The following is a 24,509-nucleotide window of genomic DNA, read 5'->3' as shown; positions in this document are numbered from 1 at the left end:
AATATTTGCACAAATACACACGCGCCCAGACTCATTTACACAAACACAGATATTATTTTTCAGGCGGGTCTGTCTCCATTGAAAAGCACAGGTGAACCCCCAACTCTGTTTGCCCCCCTCCAGCCGCTTTAAGCAGCGATGGTGGGGCTGAGAGAAGGGACCCTCAGCCCAGTCGCCTCCACCTTGACTTGTGCACTAAATTTAAACAACTCAACCCTGAACTCCGGCCCGGCTCTCTGACAACAGCCCCTGGTTAACTGTACAAAGGTTATTGTCAATTTATCACAGTAAGGAGTGGAAATAGACCATGCCCTTAAAAACAGCACACAGACCCAACATTTCCGCTTCACTTCAGGGAAAGTAAAATAAAGACAGCGCGTTCTTGTTTTGGAATAACCCAATGAACGCTTAAACAAATTTCCTGTTATATAAATAATATTTTTTTCTTTTTAAAAAAATACACACGGCCGTGGAGTGGAAATATTGAATAATTGGGATCATTTTTTTGGTCTGCTTTAGGCGCCTCTGAGAGTAATTGCATGAATATAGATAAATGAATGAGGTTTTTTTTTCTTGCTAACTCCGGTGTGTCGGCCACTTTTCTCTCTCGGTAACCGGTCAGTGAAGGTTCAGGGAACTCAGAGAGATAGGCGAGTGCAAAGGGCAAATGTTGTTTGCAAGGGAGCTGAGTAAACAGAGAAACCTAAAACAGTGACCCGGGGACGGGGGTGGGGGAAGACATGTTAAAACAGCAAAACAAAAAGTAACTTTTATCATTTAAAAAAATTATAATAAATGTTCCTTTTCCCAGGACGTGGAGCCCGTTCCCACAGGGAAATAATTGTCACCTACTTCACCGGCTAAGGCACATCAGAGAGGGGGAGAAAATTACACGAAGAAGGGACTAGAAAGTTAAGGACGATGGTGTTTGTGGGGGGAAAGTATGAGGCGGCAGGGCCGAATGGTCTGCACCTGGGCTGTTAAATTCGGCGTCGTTCTGTGCGAAAAGAGGCAGGAGATATGGAACCCTTTGCCCACAGGGTGACACCTCGAGTCAAATAAAAGTCAAAGACATCTCTCTCTCAAAGTTAATTTCTTTGCCCTTTTCCAGGCAAAGGTTGGACCCGCTGAGATTTTTTTGTTAAGTTAACAGTGAGTTGTTAGGATCTGGAACGATTCAATTAAATTTTTTAAAACTTGCAAAACGAAAAGGGGAAGAGGAATTGCTGGGAGCTCTAAATTGAAGATTTTCCTAATAGTTTACTTGTTACTCACAAGTAAGCTTACACTAACACTGCAATGAAGTTACTGTGAAAATCCTCTAGACACCACACTCGGGCGCCTGTTCGGGTCACTCAGGGAGAATTTAGCACGGTCAATGCACCCTAACCAGCACGCCTTTCGGACTGTGGGAGGGAACCGGAGCACCCAGAAGAAACCCACGCAAACACGGGGAGAATGTGCAGACTCCACACAGACAGTGACCCAAGCCGGGAATTGAACCTGGGTCCCTGGTGCTGTGAGGCAGCAGTGCTAACCACTGTGCCACTGTGCCATCCCCATGCAGCAGTTCTTTGGGACTCTGGGAGGAAAGCAGAGCACCCGGAGGAAACCCACACAGACATGGGGAGAACGTGCAAACTCTGCATAGACAGTCACCCAAGCCGGGAATCAAACCCGGGTCCCTGGCACTGTGAGGCTGAAGTGCTACCCTAGTGCAACAAGTCTTTGGGACTGTGGGAGGAAGCTGGAGCACCCGGCTAGCCAGAATAGGAGAGAGAGAGAGGGGCTGAACGGCAGGAGCGATGCTGTGATTGTGGGATGGGAGGGAAGGGGGGGTATTTCTCTCTCTCTGAGTCTTACCTGGGTCATCAGCCTGTCGGCTCCGGATTTCTCCTCGTCCTTGAAGATGATGTCCGGGTTATAGTTGGGGATCAGCTCCTTGAAGCGGGACGCGTTCCTGTTGATCTTGCTCTCGGATTTGCCGCTGGCCCCCAGGGTCTTCTCGGCCACGTTGGGGATGAACTGCTTGTAGGAGAGCGGGGTGAGCTTGCGGTTGTGTCTCCTCCTGCTGCCGTAGCCCCTGCCTGGCCCGCAGGCCATCACCGCGGGGCTGAGGAGCAGAGAGCCGCTGGCCAGCACTAACAGCACACTCCAGCCAGCTCGCATGGTCCCCCCACCCCAGCGGGTCTCCTGTCCCCCTCACAGCTCAGAGCCAGTGTGTCCCCCCCCCCTCCAACCCTGATCCAGGGGGGGTATCTGTCACCACCACCCCCCCCCCCTTCCCCACCCCCTCCCTCCCTCCCTCCCAGCCCCAGCTCTCGGGGAAACGCGATCAGTCTCGGTTGCCCGGAGCCGCACTTCTCCCCATCCAGGGGCGCAGAGACGGGAGCGCAGCGGGAGGGCAGCCCGGCTCTCTCCCCACCCTCCCCGGCCGCCCTCAGCACCTCCTCCAGCCCTCCCTCCCCAACCCCCGGGGGGAATCACTGCTCCAGCCGGACACCAGCCCCGGCCACTCGCTGCATGGGTGGGGAAACGCCAAAGTCCCGCAGGGAGCCGGGGCTGGCAACGGGAGAGCAGATAGTCCCGCTGGGAGAGAGGTGAGAGAGTGAGAGAGTGCTCAGAGTGTGTGTGTGTGTGTGTGAGAGAGAGAGAAAGCAGGACTGAGAGAGAGAGAGAGAGAGGCAGGGATGGAGAGATAGGGAGAGAGGGATACAGAGAGATAGAGAGACAGAGGGATAAAGAGAGGGGGATAGATACAGAGGGATACAGCAAGAGGCAGAGACACAGGGAGAGTGGGAATAGATACAAGGATAGGGAGAGTGGGATAAATACAGAGGAATAGAGGGGGTAGATACAGCGAGATAGAGAGACACAGGGAGACGGGATATATATGGACAGTGAGAGGGGATAGATACAGGGATAGAGAGAGTGGGATAGATACAGGAATAGAGGGAATTGGAATGGATACAGGGATAGAGTGAGGGGATAGATACAGAGGGATAGAGAGAGACAGCAAGGCTGGAATAGAGGGCTACACTGGAGAGAGAAGCAGAGATAGAGGGAGAGACGATGCAGAACTCGGGCTCAAGAAGAGGGGTCACAGACACAGGGAGACACACCGGTCAGACAGAGCCTGAAAGGGAAGGTTTAAACAGAGAGAGAGTTCAGTGAGATTCACTGAGAGGGGCTGACACAGAGACACAAGAGGGAAACTGAGAGAGAAATTCTCCGATGGGAAATACAGCCGGCAAGTGACAGATCCACAGAGGTGAATAGATCAGGAAGAGAGAGAGGGGGAACTCGAAGCAGGTGAGACAGTGACAGAGATGTACAAAGTGGTGAGAATGTGATAAAAAAGGGAAGAGAATTGACTCAGAGACAGCCAGGAATACACAGAGAGAGGATGGTTAGAAGGTGCTAAATGGACAGGGAGTGAGAGAGAGCCAGGGCTGGGGATGGAAGTGGGCAGCGGGCAGTGGGAGGGAGAGTCGCAGAGAGACAGAGCTGAGACCCAGGCTGCTGTCAGCGGCCAGTTCCCCAGCACAGGGCGGGGAGAGTGGGAGCGGGACCTCCGCTTTGAGCTGCTGCTGCTGCTGCATTCAGCTGAGAAACTTCCCTGAGATCCGAGTGTGCAGAGACCGCACCCTCCCCTCCAACCGCGCCCCTCACCACTCACTCACTCACTCACTCACCCAGCCAGCTCCCCCTCTGCCCTGGCACTCACACACACACACACACACACACAGTGAGGGGAGAGGGCATTGCACCTCTCTCTCCCATCCCGCAGCACACATTCAAATATCCCCCCTCCTCCTCCTTCCAGCACCTCCATCCTCTCCTCCTCTGAAAAGCCACACCTACCCCCCCTTCCCCACACTGTCCCAAATCCACTCTGTCCTGGAGCCGGAGTGTGTGTCACAGTTAGGGAGTCTCCTTCTCACAGCAGCAAAACCAGAATCACCTTGTGGGATTTATTCCTTCCCATGCCAGCCTCTCTCTCTGTCTCCCCCACACCACCTTTTCTTTTTGGACGGATTCCTCAGTGTCCGCATCAATTATCCCGGGGAAAACCAGGCGGCAAATAGTTCCTTTTCCCCCAGACATGGTTCTGGCGTTATCCTCAGGTCAGCCACTCTGACCAGTGGCTGAATAATCAGTAATTTCTCCCTCAGCCTGTCCCGTGCTGAATTGATCCATCAGCCTGGGCAATCTACTCAATTAAACAGTCACTGTCTCTCCGTGTGGGCTCTCTACAGTGCTGGGGTGTCACACACTGTCCCTCAGTGTGGGCACTGTACAGTACTGGGGTGTCACACATTGTCCCTCAGTGTGGACACTGTACAGTACTGGGGTATCACACACTGTCCCTCAGTGTGGGCACTGTACAGTACTGGGGTATCACACATTGTCCCTCAGTGTGAGCACTGTACAGTACTGGGCTATCACACACTGTCCCTCAGTGTGGGCACTGTACAGTACTGGGCTATCACACACTGTCCCTCAGTGTGGGCACTGTACAGCACTGGGCTATCACACACTGTCCCTCAGTGTGGGCACTGTACAGCACTGGGCTATCACACATTGTCCCTCAGTGTGGGCACTGTACAGCACTGGGGTATCACACACTGTCCCTCAGTGTGGGCACTGTACAGTACTGGGCTATCACACACTGTCCCTCAGTGTGGGCACTGTACAGTACTGGGCTATCACACACTGTCCCTCAGTGTGGGCACTGTACAGTACTGGGCTATCACACACTGTCCCTCAGTGTGGGCACTGTACAGTACTGGGCTATCACACACTGTCCCTCAGTGTGGGCACTGTACAGTACTGGGCTATCACACACTGTCCCTCAGTGTGAGCTCTGTACAGTACTGGGGTATCACACACTGTCCCTCAGTGTGGGCACTGTACAGCACTGGGGTATCACACACTGTCCCTCAGTGTGGGCACTGTACAGTACTGGGCTATCACACACTGTCCCTCAGTGTGGGCACTGTACAGTACTGGGCTATCACACACTGTCCCTCAGTGTGGGCACTGTACAGTACTGGGGTATCACACACTGTCCCTCAGTGTGAGCTCTGTACAGTACTGGGGTATCACACACTGTCCCTCAGTGTGGGCACTGTACAGCACTGGGGTATCACACATTGTCCCTCAGTGTGGAGATCAGGTTATCCTGTATGGTTAAGGAATCTCCCAAGTTATGGGGTAATATGTCCCAACCCTAAACATTATTTCCTTGAAGGTAAGCTTTGTTTAATTGATATTTGGTGAGATAAGCACAATGGTCTCCCCTGATGGGCTGAACGTCCTCTTACTGTGATGTAGGACAAGCTCATAGTTAGTTGCCTTATAACTTTAATGAATTCAAATCTTGTCTAATTCATGTTTTAGTGGCAAGGACTTTGCATTATCAGGAGCAGATAGGGCTTACAAAGAGATAGAATCCACCCCAGATGTATCTTTTGGAGGTAGTCCAGTAAGTACATTGTAAAACCCTTCGCATAACCTGGAGAGTAACTGTTAATACTATGCTCATTTGGATCTTGTTATAGTGTTTGAAGTGCTCTCTGATTGGTTGGGTGATGGTTGGATAGGTCTCTGCTTGATTGGGTGCTGATTGAAGAGCTCCCTGATTGGTTGGATGCTGGGACCGTACATTAAAAATTGGACTCCAAACTTAATAAATTGGACAGGTCTTAAGATGCTAATATCACCCATAATAATCCTTCCTAGATTAATAAAATCCTAAACCACAGGTAGTAGCTCCTGAGTGGCCTCTTTTGAAAGTCCCATGCAATAAGTCCCACCCCTTACTCTCCCCCCATTGCCATGCATTTTATTCTCTTTCCAAAAATATAACCCAAGATCCCTTTTGAAAGTTACTGTTGCATCAGTTTTCACTACCAGGCAGCGCATTCCAGATCACAACAACTCACTGCGTCAAAAATACTTTCTCCTCATCTCACCTCTGGTTCTTTTGCCAATTTTCTTAAATCTGTGTTCTCTGGTTACCGAGCCACCTGCCAATGGAAACAGTTTCTCTTTATTTACCCTATCCAAATCCTCCATGATTTTGAACCCCTCCATTAAATCTGCCTTTAGCCTCCTCTGCTGTAAGGAAAACAAGGCCAGCTTCTCCAGCCTCATCACCCAACCAAAGAAGCTCATCCCTGGTCCCATTCTAGTAAATCTCCTCTGGACTCCCTCCAATTCCTGGCATCTTTTTGAAAGTAAAGTGCTCAGAAAACACCAGCTGAGGTCTCGCCTGGATTTTGTATTTTGTCTCTATTTAGAAATCTGAGGATTCTTTCTGCTTTTAACGGAATAACACATTTATCCACTTGTCCTGCCAATTAGAAAGCGTGTGTGTATTCGAACCACCAAGCCCTCTGCTCCTGAACTATTGTACTTATCATCTCATTAGATTAATTTGAAAACTGCAATTTATTCTCTTCTATCTCCTTGCAAGCTCGTGATGAAGGTTATGCTTTGAGTCAGGTGACCATCTTTTCCTGGCCAATCAGTGGGGACAAATCCCTGTCAGTGGAGCCTGCTTCTTGTCCGGTGCTGACCGACACTGAGAGTTTACATTAGGGATCAGGCTCTGAGTCTCCAAGTCATAGAATAGAAGACTCATAGAATCCCTATAGTGCAGAAGGAGACCAGTCAGCCCATCGAGTCTGCACCAACTCTCCGACAGAGCATCTTTACCCAGGCCCTACCCCTGTAACCCCGTATTTACTCCGCTAATCTCCCTAAAATACACATCTTGGACGGCACGGCGGCACGGTGGCACAATGGTTAGCACTGTTGCCTCACAGCACCAGGGTCCCAGGTTCAATTCCGGCCTCAGGTCACTGTCTGTGTGGAGTTTGCATGTTCTCCCCGTGTCCACATGGGTTTCCTCCGGGTGCTCCGGTTTCCTCCCACAGTCCAAAGATGTGCGCATTAGGTGGATTGGCCATGCTAAATTGCACCTTAGTGTCAGGGGGATTGGCAGAATAAATGCTGTGAGGTAGCAGTGCCACTGTGCCACCCTGAAACATGATGATGGTTCTCTCTTTCTACCTAAACCATGGACTAATTGTAGACGCTGACACCACCACTTGTGCTGAGACCCTGTAACAGGGTGAAATCTGTGGCCTTTGCAGCCCATCTGTCTGGTTCCGCACCATCCCAGCATGTTCTATTCTCTAAAGGACAGCCACATGGGTTCTCACCTCACATGTATCCAAAGAGAATCTCTTGTTCCAGTGCAGCTTCATGAAGTAGACATTGAAACATTTACTAACTACAAGTATCTAGGTGTCAAAGTAGATGATAAGTAGATCTGGAGAAAAAGTGTGCAGATGTGGTGTCTAAGGGATATACATGTTTATACCACCTCAGAAAATTAAAGTCCTTTCGAGTAGATTCTGCAATCTGGCTGTTGTTGAGAGTCCTATCCTATCTGGATGTCTCTTCTGATACTGCTGTCTTAGGAAAGCAGATTCTTTAAGGGGACAGAGCTTATTTGAATCAGACACGAAGGGCAGATCTCTTGGACGGAATTTATTCTTGACGCACTTTGACAAAAATAAAGAGCATCACGAACAATGAGAACCATCCCTTATCTCAGTGGTGTGGAGATGCCGGCGTTGGACTGGGGTGGGCACAGTAAGAAGTCTCACAACACCAGGTTAAAGTCCAACAGGTTTATTTGGCAGCACGAGCTTTCGGAGCGCTGCCCCTGACTCACCTGATGAAGGGGCAGTGCTCCAAAAGCTCGTGCTACCAAATAAACCTGTTGGACTTTAACCTGGTGTTGTGAGACTACTTACTGTGCCTTGTCTCAGTGTTACAACTGGGTACATTCAGGGGCAAGGCTACAGTCCCTCAGATACTGCACAAGTCGGTTTCTGAACTCATTTGTGCTCCTCTCTATAAGAACCTTTCAGAGGAGTTTGATGTGTGGATGAGGATATGGACTCAGGGTGGGGCTCACTGGCTGATTATTTCAATGCACTGGCATAGTTTTTGATATATATTTTAATTGAAGTTAGATTTTTGCAATGGGGTCACTTTCTTTCTTCTATTGTTGTTACCCATTCGTATATCATTTCCTAACAAATGAGCAATGTACCCAAAACTAATTTCCATATGGATAACAAAGTGAAATTGAATTGCGTTGTAGAAGAGGATCCAGTTCGACAACTCTGCAAGATCTCTGCACTCCTCCAACTCTGGCCTTTTTATGGCCCCCTGATTTCCATCACTTCACCTTTGGCAGCCGTGTCTTCAGCTGCCTGAGCCCCATGGCTCTGGAATTCCCTTTCTAAATCTCTCCACCTCTCTGTCTCTTATCTCCTTCTAATGTGCCCCAATGACCAAGGTTGTGGCCTTCTGGCTGAATGTCACCTACTGTGGCTCAGTGTCAAATGTTCGGTGGAAATATTCTCATGCATTGCTCCATGGTGTTAAAGGAGTGGCACTATATAAATGTAAGTCATTGATAACAAGGTCCAGCCTCTGAGGTCCCTCCAAAGTATCCCTATGTGGAAATTACAGCCCTCGTCCTGTTTACGTGTATATGTGTCAAGTGGGATTTACAATGCTCCTACTCAACTTTATTACTGAGTTAACTAAACTAAATTTCTATTTAAGGTCTTCAAACAGATGTCTTACGTTCCTTATTGTTTCCCATAAGTTATGGAACTCACCAACAATTAAGGAAGTGTTTTGGTAATAAACAAAAGGGGTGTCATTTCCAGAGTCTTGTTCATGTCCTCTCCCTGGAGAACTGCAGTGGTTAATTTATTTCACACTCACTCCATCAGTTTCACTAACCACTTGGACAAACACACACCTGATGATACTGTGCCTTTAGGGAATGTATTTTATCATGTTTCTTGTAAGGGGTATGTTTAATATTCAGCTCTGTTTTACATGGTGCCAATTTGTCTGGGCAGCAGGTAGCTCAGAGTTCAAGGAAATGACTGATTTTAGTTAATGGTGTGTTTGTCTAAACATAGTTAATGCATTTGTGTTTACTTAGGTTTCCCTTGAGGTTTCAGAGTAGGGTTTTGATTAGATTCATTGACAAGGCTAATGGGAGGAGCTAATTTTGCAGCAAAGATACACAGTTTCTCTTTTGTTTTAAAACAGTCAGTTTGCTGCCCGATCTCTCTCTCTGGAGGCTGCTGTTTGAGGCTTTCAGAAGACAGGTATCTCTCCCTGTCTCTCTCTGTCTCTCAAGAATTGCTCGAATGTCCAATGTTGTGCAGATTAGGTGGATTTGCCATGCTAAATTACCGCTTAGTGTTCCAAGATGTATAGGTTAGATGGATTGGCCATGGTAAATGTGTGGGGTTACGGGTATAGGGCGGATGAGAGGGCCTGGGTAAGATACTCTGTCAGAGAGTCAGTGCAGACTCGATGGGCTGAATGGCCTCTTCTGCATTGTAGGGATTCTATGAATCTGAAAAAGCTCTAGTGCTATTAACAAGTCGAAGCTCAAAAGCCAGGGGTTTGCTAACTGATTTTGAAGAGGGGTTTTAAGAGGAGTATTGCTTGAATTGGAACTCCTGGGGATAGGTTAGCAGTTAAGAACTGTTTCTTGTCACATTTAATATTGTTCAATTGGTAAATGTTAAGCTAATTCATTTGAGATAGTTAAACTGTGTTGTTAAAGTTTGTCCTGATCAAGGCTTCCTGGTGTGTCAATAGAATCGCGCCTGGAGTGAAACACCCTTTCCTCACATTAATGCCAAAATAGCAAATTGCTGGGGTCTGGTCTGGCTTCATAATATACCCTGGTCCTGTACCCTAATAACACACACACACTCACTCACACACACACACACTCATTCTAACACACACATGTGCACACGCACACAAACATACATACACTCACACACGTACACAGGCACACAACGCACGCACACACACTAATTTGAACACACATGCACACACGAACACACATACACTCATACATACACTCACACACGTAAACAGGCACACAAACACACTCACACACATACAGACACACACACACATACGCACTCACACCCCATACACACTCAGATGCACACACACAGACACACACTCACACGTACACAGACATAAACACACACTCTGACATTCATATGCAGACAAAGACACACATATACAGAGACACACTCACACACACTCTCTCACTTAAGTGAAATCAAACAGCATTAATTGACTGCTTGGCCCAGTTTAAAGCTCTCAACTCACGTAGACAGCAACTATTGGGGTTCCAGTCTCAGACTAGTACTCAAGCAGATCATTCAATGTGGGATAAACTTATACCTGTTCAGGTGAGTCCGGAGATTTTTCTGCATTTTCTATTTTTGGTCCTCTTACAATTCACCTTGATCTAGCCTTCAACCAGAACAGTTTTTGAAGTGAGTACCATAGCCCCTCCAATTCCCCCATAGAACCCCTAAAGTGCAGAAGGAGGCCATTCAGCCCATCAAGTCTGCACCGACTTGCCACAAGAACATCCCATGCTGACCCTCCCCTCTGCCCATAACCCCGCACTTTTACATACTTAGAAACATAGGAATTAGGAGCAGAAGTCGGCAAATTCAGCCCTTCGAGCCTGCTCCGCCATTCAATCAGATCATGGCTGATCTCTCCCTGGTCTCAAATCCACCTCCCCACCTGTTCCCCATATCCCCTTATCCCTTTTTTATTAGAAATATATCTATCTCCTCCTTGAAACCATTCAACGATTCAGACTCCACCGCGCTCTGGGGCAGCGAGATCCACAAATTCACCACCCTCTGCGAGAAGTTGTTCCTCCTCATCTCAGTTTAAAATCTATCGCCTCTCAACCTATATCTATTACCATGGCTAATCCACCTAATCTACAGATCTTTGGACACTAAGGGGCAATTTAGAATGGTCAATCCTCCTAAGCAGCACATCTTTGTGCTGTGGGAGGAAACGCGGAACACCTGGAGGGAAGTGTGAAAATAGATAAGTCCCCTGGGCTGGATGGGATTTATCCTAGGATTCTCTGGGAGGCTAGGGAGGAGATTGCAGAGCCTTTGGCTTTGATCTTTATGTCGTCATTGTCTTCTACAGGAATAGTGCCAGATGACTGGAGGATAGCAAATGTTGTCCCCTTGTTCAAGAAGGGGAGTAGAGAAAACCCTGGTAATTATAGACCGGTGAGCCTTACTTCTGTTGTGGGCAAAGTTTTGGAAAGGATTATAAGAGATAGGATTTATAATCATCTAGAAAGGAATAATTTGATTAGGGATAGTCAACACGGTTTTGTGAAGGGTAGGTCATGCCTCACAAACCTTATTGAGTTCTTTGAGAAGGTGACAAAAGAGGTGGATGAGGGTAAAGCAGTTGATGTGGTGTATATGGATTTCAGTAAAGCATTTGATAAGGTTCCCCACGGTAAGCTATTGCAGAAAATACGGACGCATGGGATTGAAGGTGATTTAGCGGTTTGGATCAGAAATTGGCTAGCTGTAAGAATTGTTCATCCTGGAGTTCAGTTACTTGTGGTGTCTCAAAAGGATCTGTTTTGGGGCCACTGCTGTTTGTCATTTTTATAAATGACCTGGATGCGGGCGTAGAAGGATGGGTTAGTAAATTTGCGGATGACACTAAAGTCGGTGGAGTTGTGGACAGTGCGGAAGGATGTTGCAGGTTACAGAGGGACATAGATAAGCTGCAGAGCTGGGCTGAGAGGTGGCAAATGGAGTTTAATGTGGAAAAGTGTGAGGTGGTTCACTTTGGAAGGAGTAACAGGAATACAGAGTACTGGGCTAATGGTAAGATACTTGGTAGTGTGGATGAGCAGAGAGTCCATGTGCATAGATCCCTGAAAGTTGGCACCCAGGTTGATAGGGTTGTTAAGAAGGCGTACGGAGTGTTAGCTTTTATTGGTAGAGGGATTGAGTTTCGGAGCCAGGAGGTCATGTTACAGCTGTACAAAACTCTGGTGCGGTCGCACTTGGAGTATTGCGTACAGTTCTGGTCGCCGCATTATAGGAAGGATGTGGAAGCATTGGAAAGGGCGCAGAGGAGATTTACCAGGATGCTGCCTGGTATGGTGGGAAGCTCTTATGAGGGAAGGCTGAGGGACTTGAGGCTGTTTTCGTTAGAGAGAAGAAGGTTAAGAGGTAACTTAATAGAGGCATACAAGATGATCAGAGGATTAGATAGGGTGGACAGTGAGAGCATCTTTGCTCGGATGGTGATGGCTAGCACGAGGGGACATAGCTTTAAATTGAGGGGTGATAGATATAGGACAGATGTCAGAGGTAGGTTCTTTACTCAGAGTAGTAAGGGCGTGGAATGACCTGCCTGCAACAGTAGTGGACTTGCCAACATTAAGGGCATTTAAATGGTCATTGGATAAACATATGGATGATATTGAAATAGTGTAGGTTGGATGGGCTTTAGATTGGTTTCACAGGTCGGCGCAACATCGAGGGCAGAAGGGCCTGTACTGCGCTGTAATGTTCTATGTTCTATGAAATCCACATGGACACGGGGAGAACATGCAGACGCCCCACAGACAGTGACCCAAGCCGGGAATCGAACCCGGATTCCTGAGGCGCTGTGAGGCAGCAGTGCTGACCACTGTGCCACTCCACATCACGTAATGAGAGCATCTCAGTCCCAAGCTCACGGCCACTATCCCATCTCTATATCTTCACCAAACAAGTAAATCAGATGAGAGGGACAGAATGAGGCTGCATTTAAGGGGATAACCCTCTCTTGCCCTAGAAAGGGAATTCAAGCAATATCAACGCTCAAAGGAATTCAGGCATTGTCCCAATGAGTTTGTGTCTTTCCTCTCCATCTCCTCACTATCTTCTCATTATCACTCACTACCCTTCACTTATTGTTTTTAAAAATCATTCCATTTTAATCCTTTGTTTTATTTTTCCTTTCCCACTTATTTTCACTCTGACCATTTCGCTCTTAGTTCCTTTTCCTCTCGCCAAACCCCACATCTCTCCCTTTCTTTTCCAGCCTCGTTCCTTACTCTCTCTTTGTGCTGGCTGTGTCCTTCAGAAGCTGTCCAGCCTTGTGTGCGTCTATCAGCTGACGGGAGTTTTTCACACTGTGAGATAGTGCTGCTGTGGTTAACCTTTACCACCCATCCCATAAACTGCGTTGGGGAGAGCCACACAAGGAGACTCCATTCCAAGAAAACATCCCGGAGAACTGTGTCCGCTCTGAAGCATGGCAGAGAGGTCTCATGCACTAGAAGAGACAGGTTCTTTACTGCAGGTGTCTCTTCCCAGGTGAAATAAAGAAGGAACGTGCATTGATAAAGACAAAATACTGCTGATACTGGAATCTGAAACAAAAACAGAAAATGCTGGAAAATCTCAGCAGGTCTGACAGTATCTGTGGAGAGAGAGAACAGAGCCAACGTTTCGAGTCAGGATCATCAGATCTGACGAAGGATCATCCAGATTCAAAACGTTGGTTCTATACTCTCCCCACAGATGCTGTCAGACCTGTTGAGATTCTCCAGCATTTTCTGTTTTTGTTGTGCATTGATATAGCACCTTTCACCTCCTTACACCATCCCAAAATTTGAAGTGTAGTCACTGTTGCAATGTTGGGAAAGTGTGGCAGCCAATGAATGCATGCTCCCATAATCATCAATGTGATAATGGTCAGGTAGAAAGATTCCTTTTCCGTGATGTTGGCTGCGGGATTGATATTGAGCAGGACAGTAGAGAGAACTCTTCTGTACTTCCTCAAAAGATTTTAAACTTTACTGTTCCATTGGAAGTGTGTGTGGCTGACAAAGCTTGCCTTTGTTGCCCTCGGACTGAGTGTCTCGTTCAGCCATTTCAGAGTCAACCACAATGCTGTGGGTCTGGAGTCATATGTGGACCAGACCTGGTAAGGTCGGCAGATTTAGGCGGCACGGTGGCACAGTAGTTAGCACTGCTGCCTCACAGCGCCAGGGACCCGGGTTCAATTCCAGCCTTGGGTTAATCTGAGCGGAGTCTGCACGTTCTCCCCGCGTCTGCGTGGGTTTCCTCCGGGTGCTCTAGTTTCCTCCTACAGTCCAAAGATGTGCGGGTTAGGTCGATTGACCATGCTAAATTCACTCTAGTGTTGGGGGATTAGCAGGATAAATGTGTGGGGTTACGGGAATAGGGCCTGGGTGGGATTGTGGTCGGTGCAGACTCGATGGGCTGAATGGCCTCCTTCTGTACTATACAGATTTTATGATTTCCTTCCCTAAAGGACATTAGAGAACCAGATGGGTTTTTACAACCATCGGTGATAGAGTCATGGTGCGGGATTTTGAGTCCGCACTCTCTGTCCGCGAGATCGCTGGCACGGGCTCGGAATTCATGAACCTCTCCGCCGGCGAGATTTTGGGATCTGATTTTCGCTGTTCCTCGCTGGCAAGGAGGTACACACTCATAATGGACGTGAGGTTGATTCCAATACATTTTAATAAATTAACATCTAATTAACCCCCCTTGCCCCCACCAGGTTACTTCCCCCCTCACGAGATTTTCAAACACATCAGCAAGGTTCACAACGGGTTCACCCAGACATGAACCTGCCGTGGGGATCCCCCAGAAATGCAAAGGACAGTATAGCTCCCAGGGGAGAGGGACATTGCCAGGCAGTGCCCTGGTAATGCCTCGTGGCATGGGAACCACCATCTCTCCACCCATGCCATTCTTTATATTCAACTGAGGGTGAAGACTGGGTTTCAGGTCAACCCCTCATACTCACGGCAGGCGGAGTAAAGACATCCGCTTTGCAATCACTTCCGTTAGGAAATGATCAACCCACCTGATAATGTTCAATCTATTTACCGCTCAGCAGATACTGACTGTTGAGCTGAGTGTTTGCAGCATTTCTGACTTTTATTTCAGTATCGGGGGAGGGAGTGGAAGCAGATACGATAGTGACTTTGAAGAGGCGTCTTGACAAATACATGAATAGGATGGGAATAGAGGGATACGGTCCCCGAAAAGAGTAGGGGGTTTTAGTTTAGTGGGACAGCATGGTCGGTGCAGGCTTGGAGGGCCGAAGGGCCTGTTCCTATGCTGTAATTTTCATTGTTCTTTGTTCTATCCGTGGTATTTTTACTTTTGAGATAGCATTAATGTCGACACAGAGATTCCATATTTTCCCTGGCCACACCCAACAATGTCAATAAAGTCTTTTTTTCAAAAGGGGCCACTTTTTAAAAATAAGATGTACAAATCGTATAGTAGATTTCTATTACATTAAAAATCTAAAGGTCTTCGTCCACTCACCAAGAGTTTTCTGATTTTCAAGGTGGCGGTGGGTCTGTTGTGTGGGGAAGAGTGAGATGGAAGTAAAGATAGGAATCCAGTCGCACAGCGTGATTCTCGGAACTATCCGGAACGCAGGGGCCGGAGTTTTCCGACTGCTCGCGCCAGTGGGATTTTCCCATCCCGCTGCAGTGAATGGAGATTTAGCTTGTCACCAGAATCCTGCAGCGGGAGCATTGCGTGAACAGGTGCTACGATCGCACCCAAGGAGTCGTTACGATCTCGAATGAATCATCCGAAAAAGTGGTGGAAGCAAATTCAACAGAAATTTCCAAAAGGGAAACTGCTGAAAAAGAAAAAAAAGAAAAAAAAAAATGGAGGAAAGAGTGGGAGATTGGGACTCGTTGAATAGTTCTTTTTTCCAAACGCATTGCACACTCACAGTGGGCCAAATGGCCTCCTTTTGAGTTGAGTTTGGATAGAATATGGGAATTTCACATTGTCAAGATAAATTTAACTTCATCTTGGTAAACCAATGGATGAGTCATTGAGTCACAGAGGTTTACAGCATGGAAACAGGCCCTTCGGCCCAACTTGTCCATGCCACCCTTTTTTTAACCACTAAGCTAATCCCAATTGCCCGCGTTTGGCCCATATCCTTCTAGACCCATCTTACCCATGTAACTGTCTAAATGCTTTTTAAAAGACAAAATTGTACCCGTCTCTACCACTCCCTCTGGCCGCTTGTTCCAGACACTCACCACCCTCTGTGTGAAAGAATTGCCCCTCTGGACACTTTTGTATCTCTCTCCTCTCACCTTAAATCCCTCTAGTTTTAGACTCCCCTACCCTACCCTACCTTTGGGAAAAGGTGTTGAGTATCTACCTTATCTACCATGCCCCTCATTATTTTATAGACTTCTATATAAGCCTCCTATGCTCCAGGGAAAAAAGTCCCAGTCTATCCAGCCTCTCCTATAGGATGGGGTTATGGGATTGATCCTGAAAGAAACTACTTAAAAATCTGAAAATTGCTGCATCTGATCAGACTTAAATGAGTTATTGTGGTTCAGTTCAAAGTGGAAAGCTCGATAGTTGAGGTACTTACATTTGAAAACAATTCTATCTATAGTACAGTAATTTACAATCAATGTTTAACTGCACTTGTGGTTCAAATCAGACTGATTTGTGTTTAGTGTTTCCAAGTGTTTTACAGACATCAAGTTGCGACATACAATATCACAGTTTCTGCTCATTGAGTTATCGTTTGTACCTTGGGACCGACACAGCAAATACCTAAATGACAACTCACCTGGCCACTGGTATCTGCAGCTAATACTCAATTCACAAAGTTGCTGTGTTGCCCACATTTACAACACTGGCTCCATTTTGAAAATACTTCATTGGTTGCAAAGCACTTCGAGTAGTCCAAAGTGGTCGTGAAAATTCAAGTCACCTTTTTAAAAAGTAGATTGGAACAAAATCCCTATATCGTAGAATCCCAACTGTGCAGAAGGAGGCCATTTGGCCCATCAAACCTGTATTGATAACAATCCCACCCAGGTCCTACCCCCATAGTCCTATGTATTTACTCTGCTAACCTCCCGGTACTAAGGGGCAATTTATCATGTCCAATCCACCTAACCCGCACGTCTTTGGACTGTTGGAGGAAACTGCAGCACCCGGGCGAAACCCACGCAGACACAGGGAGAACATGCATACTCCACACAGTCACCCAAAGCCAGAATTGTATCCGGGTTCCTGGCACTGTGAGGCAGCCGAGCTCACTACTGTGCCACCATGCCATCCCAAGTTCCACAGCTACCAATTGGTAACCCTCTGGCTTCTCTGACAGAATGTTTTTGCCAGAGGAACTATTGGACAGGTTGGACCTGAACCCATTAGTGTTTAGGAGAATGAGAGGTGATCTTATTGAAACATATAACACCCTGAGGGGACTGGACGGGGTGGATATAAAGAGGATGTTTCCCCTTGTGGGAGAGACTAAAACTAAGGGAGACAGTTTAAAACTAAAGGAGCTCCCATTCAAGGAGGAGGAGAATTTATTTTTTCTGACATGGAATTCTGTTCCCCAGAGAGCAGTGGAGGGAGGGTCATTCAAATTTTTAAGGTAGATAGATTCTTGACTCACAACGGAATCAAAGCTGGGGGAAAGAGGCGAGAAGATGAAGTGGAGGCTACAAGAGCCAGAAGCCACAATCTCATCAAATGACTGTGCGAGCTCGAGGGGCCAAATGGCCTATTCCTGCTCTCAATTTGCATGTTCATATGGCTTTGGATTCAAGACCAGCTCCATCGACCTGAGAACAAAACCCTAGGCTCCATGTGTCAGTACTGAGGGAGTGCTGCACTGTCAGGGTGAGGTGATAGATTGAGGCCCTGTCTGTCCTCTTGGGTGGGTGTAAAGGAACCTCTGACAGTCTTTTGAGGAAGAGTGACCCTAATCAATTTTTATCGCTCAACTGAAGTCAGTGAGCAATTTATCTCATCGCTGTTTGTGGCAGCTTGCTGTGCAGAATGAATGCTGCACTTCCCAATTGCAACAGTAACTGCACTTCAATAAGCATTACATTTATGAAGGGTGCTATATAAATGCAATACTACCTTTTATTGGTCATTTAAGTTTAAGTATATTTATTAGTGTCACAAATAAGTCTTAATGTAGGGTGGCACGGTAGCATAGTGGTTAGCACTGCTGCTTCACAGCACCAGAGACCTAGGTTCAATTCCTGGCTTGGGTCACTGTTTGTGCGAAGTCTGCACATTCTCCCTGTATCTGCGTGTTGCTCCGGTTTGCTCCCACATTCTAAAAGACGTGCTGGTTAGGGTGCATTGACCCGAACAGGCGCCGGACTGTGGTGACTAGGGGAATTTCACAGTAACTTCATTGCAGTGTTAATGTAAGCCTTACTTGTGACTAATAAATAAACTTTAAACAACACTGCAATGAAGTTACTGTGAAAATCCCCTAGTTGCCACACTCCGGTGCCTGTTTGGATACACTGAGGGAGAATTTAGCATGGCCAATACACCTAACCAGCATGCCTTTTGGACTGTGGGAGGAAACCGGAGCACCCGGAGGAAACCCATGCAGACATGGGGAGAACGTGCAGACTCCGCACAGACAGTGACCCAAGCCAGGAATTGAACCCGGGTCCCTGGCGCTGTGAGGTAGCAGTGCTAACCGCTGTGCCACCCCTTTCCAGCTTCTTCGATGAGATGCGGAAAGAACATTTGAGGGGATCTGTTAAAAGTGGCAATGCCTGAATTTCTGTCTTAGATAACTGCTCATGTGGGAAAACAAACCTGGAATCAATGCACAGCAGAGTGTGGTCATTGCTGATCCTCTCATCCCGGTTAAACGCGTTATACTAGACTGTGTCAGTAGGTGGCACTAAATCTTTCCCCAGGTGAAACACACATTTAAAGGTCTTTTTTCAGAAAGGAGGTGTTAGAATTGAGACTCCCTGCAGTGTCCTGCTCTCTCTCCTATTAAAGGACAAGCTCTAGGCTTTAAATAACTTGTATTTAATACACAGAACACCCCAGTATAAGCTCAGAGTGTAATTTCACTGATTTAACTGCAGTTATATGTATCCAAAATAAATAAAATAAATCTTCTGGGTCAACGTGGTTAACAAGGGCGAGCTACAGGCTCCAAGCAGCTTGCATTTAATACACTTAAAATAATCTCAACTGATGTTTAGTGCTGGCCAATGCTATTATCTAGCTCTCATATGAAAGGACAGACCTGGGTCAGAGTGCAGCCAAACCTCTGCTGACCTTCATTCCTGCTCATTGGCCTTAACCCACTGCCTTCATCCACCCAACACTGGAGGTCAACACTTCAGTCTCGACACTTCTGTTCATTAGAGTCTTTCTCCCAAAGTCACTCCACTTTGCTATCTCCCTCTGCTCCAGGCTTTCACACTGAGGTAAGGGCTCCCTCAACTCCAGGTACGAAACTTCTGTGCTGACGATTCAACCTGGAGGTTTGAGTGTGTGATCCAAGTTGGCACTGTGTGCACCCAGTCTTCTTCAACTGAGACGTCGAACTGTGGCCCCCCGGGGAAATGGGAAAGACCCCGTGGGACTGTTTGACTTAAGCAGGTGAGTCCTTCCCGGTCGCCAGTCCAGCAGTTTGACCAGGGCACACAAACCTATTCGAGGTTGCCATTCTGTGACTGAGCTCTAAGGTGCGCAATCTTGGGCAGGAGGCATTTCTTTTACCTTCCTAGCATCGGGGCTTCCAACTCCGTTTTGGCTCAGGTTAGGTAACACCTGGCACCAAGCCTTTGTTGGGCCTCTCCAATCAGCGCAACATCGCACTACATAATGCAACATTCTCCTGATTCATCGTGAAGCAACTATTCTGACATAAACTGGATGCATACACACCTGATTTCCCACTAATCAACAATACAGTCGTATTTCCTCACGACTCTCCCAGGTCTGATGCTACAATGAAACCAGTGGCAACATGATGTGGTGGTCAGCTGACCAGTTGATGTGGTAGAAATCGGAAGCAGTTGGGGATTGGGGGAGAGCAGTTGCGGTCCAGGGCCTGGTCCAAGTGGTGGTGTAACAAAGGACCTTTATTCAACCTTTACTTTGTTTTTACTTTGTGAAGTTTTTTTTTTGTTTACTATTGCTTGCTACTGGAGGATCCTAAAGTAAAAAATAAAATTTATTTATTAGTCACAGGCAAGGCTTCCATTAACACTGCAATGAAGTTATTGTGAAATTCTCCTAGTCGCCACAGTCCGGCCCCTGTTCAGGTAAATACACCTAACCAGCATGTTTTTCTGACTGTGGGAGGAAACTGGAGCACCCGGCGGAAACCCACGCAGAGAGAGAGAGAACGTGCAAACTCCACGCAGACAGTGACCCACACCGGGAATTGAACCCGGGCCCCTGGTGCTGTGAGGCAGCAATGCTAACCACTGTACCACCGTGCCACCCCTATGGCGCCATTCTTAGCCCTTCATCCTGGGAAGGTTCTCCACCTCTTCTTTGACCTCCGGTGGAACTCCCCGCACATGCTCTGATGCTGATTCATTCAGGATACTCTGACTTTCTCTGAGTAAAATATCTTTCCTCATCAGCAACTCTTCATTCCTGATGAACCTCTAGCCTGTCCAAGCCGCGTGCTCTGCTGCAGGTTCTTCTGGTTTCGATCACATTCCAGGGGGGAGGGTGCAAAGAAAGTTTGTCATTTGACATACAATTCTTCACTTCCCCATTACAGCCTCATTTCTCCAAGCTCATCGCTCCTCTCCCTTTTCTCTCATCTTCGGCCCATAAAAACCCATTCTACATACTCTTCCTCTCTCTATATCCACAGTGATAAGATCATCAAATTGTCTCCTGCTCTTAGCTCATTACAAAGAATAAAGATCAAAGAAAGTTACAGCACAAGAACAGACCCTTCAGCTCTCCAAGTCTGCACTGACCATGCTGCCCGACTGAACTATAACCCCCTACTCTTCTGGGGACCATATCCCTCTATTCCCATCCTATTCATGTATTTGTCAAGACGCCCCTTAAAAGTCACTATCGTATCTGCTTCCACAACCTCCCCCCGGCAACGAGTTCCAGGCACCCACCACCCTCTGTGTAAAAGAACTTGCCTCGTACGTCTCCTTTAAACCTTGCCCCTCGTAGCTTAAACCTATGCCCCCTAGTAATTGACTCTTCCACCCTGGGAAAAAGCTTCTGACTAGCCACTCTGTCCGTGCCCCTCATAATCTTGTAGACTTCTATCAGGTCGCCCCTCAACCTCCGCCGTTCCAGTGAGAACAAACCAAGTTTCTCAAAATTACCTCAAAATAGTGGAAGCCTCTATCTAGGAAAGGCAAAGTTGTCATAGTCCCAGATGACCATAGACTGCTGTCCCCTTCGAGGCGGGGGGGGGGGGGGGGGGGGGGGAGGAGAGAGAGCTGACTGGTGATGATTTAATCTGAGGGTCACCACACTTCAGGGCAAGGTTGAGAAGGCGGGGCCTTCATGAATAACCTCAGCTGGCATCGCTCTGCATCATGAACCAGCCGTCCAGCCAACTGAGATAAACCCAACCCCCTAAAGACTCTAAGAACATAGGAACAGGAGGAAGGTCATTCAGCTCATTTAGTCTTTCTGCACCATTCACTCAGACCATGGCTGATGTGTACCTCAACTCCAATTATCTCCATTACCCTTCATACTCTGACCCAATAAATATCTATTTCTCTCAAAAAGTTTCAATTGACCCAGAGTGATAGCCTTTTGAGGCAGAGTGGGAATTTGATAAAACATATTAATTTTTTAAAAAGTTGTCAGACTATAGAGAAAGAGCTCTTTCAATGGGTCAGTGCAGCCATTTTGGGTTTATTGGCCTGCTTCTGTGATTTGATTTGATTTATTATTGTCACATGTATTAGTATGCAGGGAAAAATATTGTTTCTTGCGCACTACACAGACAACGGATACCGTACATAGAGAAGGAAAGGAGAGGGTGCAGAATGTAGTGTAACAGTCATAGCTAGGGTGTAGAGAAAGATCAACTTAGTGCGGGTTAGGTCCATTCAAAAGTCTGACAGCTGTTCTTGAGTCGGTTGGTGCGTGACCTCAGACTTTTGTATCTATTTCCCGACGGAAGAAGGTGGAAGGGAGAATGTCCAGGGTGCGTGGGGTTCTTAATTATGCTGGCTGCTTTGCCGAGGCAGCGGGAAGTGTAGACAGAGTCAATGGATGGGAGGCTGGTTTGCGTGATGAACTGGGCTTCATTCGCAACCCTTTGTAGTTTCTTGCGAACTTGGTCAGAGCAGGAGCCATACCAAGCTGTGATACAACCAGAAAGAATGCTTTCTATGGTGTAAAAGTTGGTGAGAGTCATAGCTGACATGCCAAATTTCCTTAGTCTTCTAATTTCCACGACACCTTGCGGGGGGAAGAGGTGATTTCTGATTTCATGCCTGGTTCTAATTTGAAAGGCAGTATCCAGAGATATCCAGAACAAATTTGCTCCAGAGATTCCTCACTGTGACGGAAGGGTCAGTCGTCAGAGGACAGAGAATTGAAGCTAAAGAACCAGGGGTAGAGTGAGGAACACTTTTTTTTTAACACAGCGAGTTGTGATCTGGAATGTACTGCCTGAAATGACAGTGCCAGCAAATCCAAAAGGATCATTAAAGGAGAATTTGATAAATACTTGCAGTAATAAAGTACTGGGTCAATTTGGGTGAAGTGCAGGGGAGTGGCACTCATTGGATTATGCTACCAAAGACCTACCGCAAGCATAATGGGCTGAATGGCCTCTCCTCTGAATTGACAACTTTCCTATGAAAGGTCACAAGGAAGATGATGTGGGGAGTGGAAAGGTCACACTTTTTACTTTGGTGTCAAAAGCTTTGAGTGGGATTGCTAATTCTGTTCTCGAGAGTCACAGCGAGGGTGCAGGGGCAAGGAAACTTTATTGTGCATCTACAGTACACCTTTTTAAAATTTATTCTTTCATGGGATGTGGGCGTCTCTGGTGAGGCCAGGATTTGTTGCCCATCCCTAATTGCCCTTGAACTGAGTGTCTCGCTTGGGCCATTTCAGAGAGCAGTTAAGAGGCAACCACACTGCTGTGGGCCTGGAGTCACACGTAGGCCAGACCAGGTAAGGACGGCAAATTTCCTTCCCTAAAGGACATTAGTGAACCAGAGCACCATTCGTGAGACTAATATGCAATTCCGGACTGAAATTGAATTCCAATTGACAATTCCCAGTGCGCCCGCCTGCGCCTCTGGATTACTAATCCAGTGACATTACCCACCATCTCCCCCTGGCCCAGGAGTGTTGGATTCTGGCACTAGGTACAAAAAAGTTAAGGCTGTTCCATTCTCCAGGGCTCATAGCCTTCACTTTGGTCAAACTCCATTACAAAAATCTTCCATTGATTTTCTGTTTAATTGCTCGGTTTTTTACAAAAATGCTGGCTTTTGTTTTTCAAATATGACCCTTTTCTTTTTGATTTATTCATCTTGTTGAAGCTGCTTCATCCATCTGAGCTTGGTTCTATAAATTAGGCTTGCATTCCCCGGAATATGGAAGGCTCGGGGGGTGACTTGATTGAGTTCCCATTGATTCTGGAAGAAATTGATAAGTTAGGGGAGATGATGGCCTCGTGATATTATCACTGGACGATTAATCCAGAAACTCAGCTAATGTTCTGGGGACCTGGGTTTGAATCCCACCACGGCAGATGGTGGAATTTGTATTCAATAAAAAAAAATCTGGAATTAAAAGTCTAATGATAACCATTGCAATTGTCGGAAAAACCCATCTGGTTCACTAATGTCCTTTAGGGAAGGAAATCTGCCGTCCTTACCTGGTCTGGCCTACATGCGATTCTAGAGCCACAGCAATGTGGTTTATTCTCAACTGCCCTCGGGCATCTAGGGATGGGCAAGAAATGCGGGCCAGCCATGTCCCACGAATGAATAAAAAAAAGACGGGAGAAACATTTTCTGCTGGTGGGGCAATCTATGAGAAAGGCACGTAACCTTAAATCAGAGGAGGGACTTTAGGAGGATACATCTCTTTACAAAGACAGGACAAGAATTGTGAAACTCCCTGATGCCAGCTTTATTGATCATTTTAAATTTGAGATGATCGATTTTTACTGGTCTAAAATGTGACAGGGTACGGTTTTGTAGCAGATCAAGTACGATCTGATTGAATGGCAGGCTCGAGGGGCCGAATAGCCTCTTCCTTCGTGCAGCTTAATGGGCAAAGGTTGCTGCAGTAGGGAAACTAACAACTTGCTCCTGCATCAAAAATGCACGTAAAATTTAAAACATAGGCAAAGATTCAACATCAGGCATTTTAAAATTTCAAACAATTAATACCTGGAGGAATGAGACTCCACAGTTGTAATTGTTAATTATCAGTGGCAGAGAGCTGGACTGTAGCAATTAACACTTGTCACATCACTGAAATCTTAGACTGAAATGAACAAGACTTAATTTCCTGTGATGAGTTTAATTCGTAACTATTATACATATCAGAATTATCATAGAATCCATAGAATCCCTACAGTGCAGAAAGAAGCCCCCATTCAGCCCATTGGGTCTGCACCAATCACAATCCCACCCAGGCCCTATTCCCATAATCCCTCATATTTACCCTGCTAATTGGGGCGGCACGGTAGCACAGTGGTTAGCACTGCTGCTTCACAGCTCCAGGGTCCCGGGT

The 24,509-nt window shown here is 46.9% G+C and overlaps 1 protein-coding gene across 1 annotated transcript in view; it reads right to left on the bottom strand.

Moving 5' to 3' along the window:
- Window positions 1-2,177, bottom strand: part of LOC144503994 (indian hedgehog protein-like) — a 61,030-nt gene extending 58,853 nt beyond the window's left edge. The window contains exon 1 of the mRNA XM_078229142.1: window positions 1,864-2,177. Within this exon, the coding sequence (XP_078085268.1) occupies window positions 1,864-2,169 (306 nt within the window). The 5' untranslated portion in view covers window positions 2,170-2,177. The remainder of the gene's footprint in view (window positions 1-1,863) is intronic.
- Between the last annotated feature and the right edge of the window lie 22,332 nt (window positions 2,178-24,509).

The sequence above is a fragment of the Mustelus asterias genome, chromosome 14, assembly GCF_964213995.1.
Source record: "Mustelus asterias chromosome 14, sMusAst1.hap1.1, whole genome shotgun sequence".
NCBI classification, from domain to species: domain Eukaryota; kingdom Metazoa; phylum Chordata; class Chondrichthyes; order Carcharhiniformes; family Triakidae; genus Mustelus; species Mustelus asterias.
Note: the sequence above shows the minus strand (reverse complement) of the source record. Positions and strands in the feature narration are given on the sequence as shown.